General features: G+C 42.2%; 1 protein-coding gene across 1 annotated transcript; it reads right to left on the reverse strand.

The window, feature by feature from the left end:
* Positions 1-1427: 1427 nt before the first annotated feature.
* On the reverse strand, positions 1428-3415 carry LOC108553624 (lipase member H-A). Its single transcript, XM_017908615.1, has one exon. It carries the CDS (start codon positions 2932-2934, stop codon positions 1885-1887), a length of 1050 nt encoding a protein of 349 aa, XP_017764104.1. The 5' UTR covers positions 2935-3415; the 3' UTR covers positions 1428-1884.
* Between the last annotated feature and the right edge of the window lie 754 nt (positions 3416-4169).

Genomic DNA, 4169 nt, shown 5'->3' on the forward strand with positions numbered 1-4169 from the left:
CTATATGTATATTTTAATATAAAATACTATAAATATTTTAAACAATCATTATATACAAACGTGTCTAAAATATTGCGAAAAATAACTCTGCTATAGTCCTATGGTCTATAGCTGATTTCTAATCTAATCTAATCGTATCCTATCTTTTTTTTTTATTAATTTCAATTATTCTATATTTTAATTTTGCTTCATAAAGTTCCTTCCCCTCAATAATTTCACAATTTTCTAGGAAATAAAAGCACCATGGTACTAAGAAGAAATTGGAGACTGAAGCAGTGTTAAGTGAACAAATAAATAAATAAATAAATAAATAACAATTATAAGATAATAACTAAAATGTCGTTATTAATTTATAAATTAATTACGTTCGATGGGGATGCAGGTATTTTTCTGTTCTAGCAAGAATAACATTGATATTAAGACATGTAATGGCAGCTTTTACTATTCTAGTGATAACGATAACGATTCAATTTTATATCGTCTAGACAAACGTTCGTATTACGATTTAAAAATTAAATCGTACTGTCATGCTCACCACTTAATATCTTCCAGTAAATTAAAGTACACTCAATGTGACGATAAAATTAGTAAATATAAAAATTAGAAAATAGACGAATAACACAAAAAAATGAACAATTTCTGTTATTTTAAACGAAACAATATTTTTATATCTTCGTTGCAACAATAACTCATAAAAATAAATATAAAGAATTTAAAATGATAAAATCTGTACTGATAATCAACGCAATTAACAATGAAGAATTGTATCTTTTATATAACAATCTAATTTGTTACATTATTATTGCGATCGTTATTAATTCAATATAATTTACTTGATTTCTCATATATTTCCCTGGAATTAATTTACTCTATATATTTATATACACATAGTATTGTATACAAGTCGTATACAATTGAAGAGTTCAACTCAAAAACGACCCTAGTCGATTTAATTAATTTTCCAAGAAAAATTATTTTTCGCTTACTTAACCCGTGACCTTTTCTTACATTACAATTCTGGAAAAATGTCTTTCTTTATAACAACGATTCCACAATGAGTCTTCCTTTGACCTACTAGAATACGCTATTACTTATGAATTAAAAGAGTTCACAAGGGTCGTTGTGAATTTTTATATTCTAAACTAATTCTTAAAATTAAGCACCTACGAAAAATCTCTGGTACAGTCTTCTAATCCTGTACAATTCGATACCAACTTAGATACAAACATCGTACATAGATGCATTTACAGCACATTTCTCTTTACATGTATAAAGTTTACATAAGAGCATTGTCATAATCTTCACCTAATCTCTGATCTCCTTATCTTTCTGACGCAACGAAAATCAAGAACGTATTTCGAAACCACAATTCTATTCACCCAACGATCCAAGAGGACAACATAATTCATGGTCAAAAATGTGGAGGACAAAGATCAGGTCGATTCGGATGGAATAAACGTTGAAATAATCCAGTTCTACTCGGGACTCGAGTTGCACGAGTGGATAACATCGCTTATCTCCTTTACGCGCGTGAAATCGATAAGGAATCGGCTTCTAAACGGGTATATAGCCGGTTAGACCCCCTCCACTTCTTTCCGTACGTCGAACACACTATCGATTAACAGAGAGACAGCAGCAGGTGCTCGGGATACCCTGACCTTGACATGGAGGGCGTTTTTCTGCCAACTCTCACGCTCACTGGGGTCAATTCGCCGGAGGAATACTGGTACCCTCTTCCGGCAGCAGCAGCCACCTCGGTCCCACGCGTGTGTCCTGTTTCACTTTCGCAATCGGGTAACAGGATCGCATACGCAGAGTCCTGGTCCTATATTCGCTTTATCGTGTCAGCAACATCTCGCGACGCCGACGCGAGCTTCGCCACGCTTACGTGTACATGTCCAACCGGTTCACGGTGAAGTTTCCCAACGCGTATGGGCTGTGAGAGTTCGTCCTCACCAGATAGAAGCCTCTTCTTCTCACGTCCACCTTATCACCAGCTAAAACAGCCGGATACCTGGGCGGACACAGGCCCAGAAGGTACAGCGTGAACCCGCCACACTGCCAACCCCAGAATCCCACGTCAGAGTTGATAGACTCCGCGAAGTACATCACAGATCTATGGTGATCGCACTCGAAAGGCTTCCACCTGTCCCAGCAGCCAGGCTGATTGATACCGCCGTTCATGTAAAAGTCTGCATGTCCACTCATCTCCACCTTGCCCTGGATGAACGCGTTTGTATGGAACACGTCCACGAAGTCCGCGTCACTGGCGTCCAGTTTATTGTCGTTGTCCCCGGTGACGAATAACGGCATGGCCGGGTCTAGACCCGTGATCCTCGATATCTTGTACGGCCTGAGAGTGTTCGCCGCGAACGCGGGTACGTGAGCACCAAGGCTAAACCCGATCACGTGGATATCCTCCGTGCCCACGTCCCTGAGCCGCTGGATCAACTGGGCCAAACAGTCACCCACGTGTGGCACGTTGTGCACGACGATCGGGTAGCACGGTGCGATGGCTAGCCGATGCCAATCCATGGCTATCACGTTGTAATCGAAGCTCTTTAGGTACTCATTTCGCACGTCTACCAGGTACGACAACTCCATGTCGGAGTCGTACCCGTGTACCACGATCTTGGTCGGTTTGGTAGGATCGAAATTGGTCTGCCTCAAGTTCGAGCTGGTCTCGTCTACTAGCACTTGCTGTGCGGCATCCGGGTTTCTCTGAGTATACAGGAAGAACGTCACCTCTCTGTCCGGACAGGTCTGATTACTGTTCACGAGACAGGGTCCTATGAAGTAATCCTTCGCGTTGCCTTGGTCCAACGTGTTACTGACTACGAAAGGCTGAGTGTCAGCTGCCGTGGCAGGTGTGATAGTCGGGAGGACTATGGAGATGCACAGGCAGAACGTTTTCCACGCTCTCAGACGATCCATGTTGACTGTACCGGCTGGTCCAGCGGCCCACCACCGGGAAGACTGAAGACTGGTGCCGTCGGGGCCGGTTTCACTCGACTGCCGGGACGAAACTAGCGAGCGGCTGGTGTGTCGACTCGTCGTGAGGGAAACTTCCCGCTCGATCAGCACGTACCACCGCCTGTACGAGCTCGGAATCCCTAAAGAGGGGCATGCCAGACGCGGACCTGTCTGATTAGCTGCCTCTGACGTATGCACGCGACGATCGATCGACACGCCACTCTAGTATCTATCAGCGGCTACCTCGGCAAAGGTCGAGCCGACGACGGATTGAGGCACGCTGTCGCGATATTAATTCCGCTGCTGGGCGTTCGCGTTCTGGCCGCATCGGAGACTGCTGATTCGCGGAATCGATCAGCGGAAAGAACGATAACGGAGAGCGATGCCCTACGTTCAATGGGACGATTGTCTACGAGCTGGGATCGGTAACGGTGTAGAAACAACGCCGGAAGGTTCGACACGAACAAATGGCGAGTCTGTCGATACGCAGTACCTTGCGCATGCGCCGTGCGACAAATGGAGCGCGGCTGGCGGAAATCGATGATGTCACTCGTGTGTAATTTTGCGGATGACGTACGATTGTTGTGGGTGCTACGGATCGATGACTCCGGTTGCACTTTACACCAAATTTTTTCCGCCATTTTTATCTTTAGTATCACCACGGTTTCGTTTCTTTTTGTTTCACGTCGAGCGAAATATGGGAGTTAGACTCTGTCACATTCTGGACCCAGTTTTATTTTGCGTTCCATGTGTCCAGGACCCTAGCGAATGATTTCGGGGCAAAATTTATTTATACGATGAAGTAATCTAAATTTATGTTTTTCGAATTGTTTCAATGGATAGAAACACTTTATTTACGTCATATGATTATTTAATTTATGAAAGAGAAACGAAGAAGTTCCTAATTTGAAGGTCACAAAAATATTCGAGACCTAATAAATTTAAGTCAAGGTAAATAAAATATCAATACTTTATACTAGTTAAATGTATTAGGTTAGTTATTCTCCTGGCTGTAGAACATATTTCAAGCACTTTAACGCGTTAACAAATATTTTTTGTTGATAATGTACTCGCATAATTTTTCTGTTCTTATTTTACAGGAATTTATAAAATTCGTTACCCTGATTTAAAAATTTTGTAGTCAGCATTAGATAGTAAAACTAAATTAGTGCCTAATCTCCGATCTCCCATGTGTT

Source organism: Eufriesea mexicana, unplaced genomic scaffold (assembly GCF_001483705.2).
Source record: "Eufriesea mexicana isolate 0111107269 unplaced genomic scaffold, ASM148370v2 scaffold11349, whole genome shotgun sequence".
NCBI classification, from domain to species: Eukaryota; Metazoa; Arthropoda; class Insecta; order Hymenoptera; family Apidae; genus Eufriesea; species Eufriesea mexicana.

Excerpts from the sequence above, each read along its gene's own strand:
- LOC108553624 (XM_017908615.1), bottom strand. The coding sequence starts at position 2,934 with ATGGATCGTCTGAGAGCGTGGAAAACGTTCTGCCTGTGCATCTCCATA.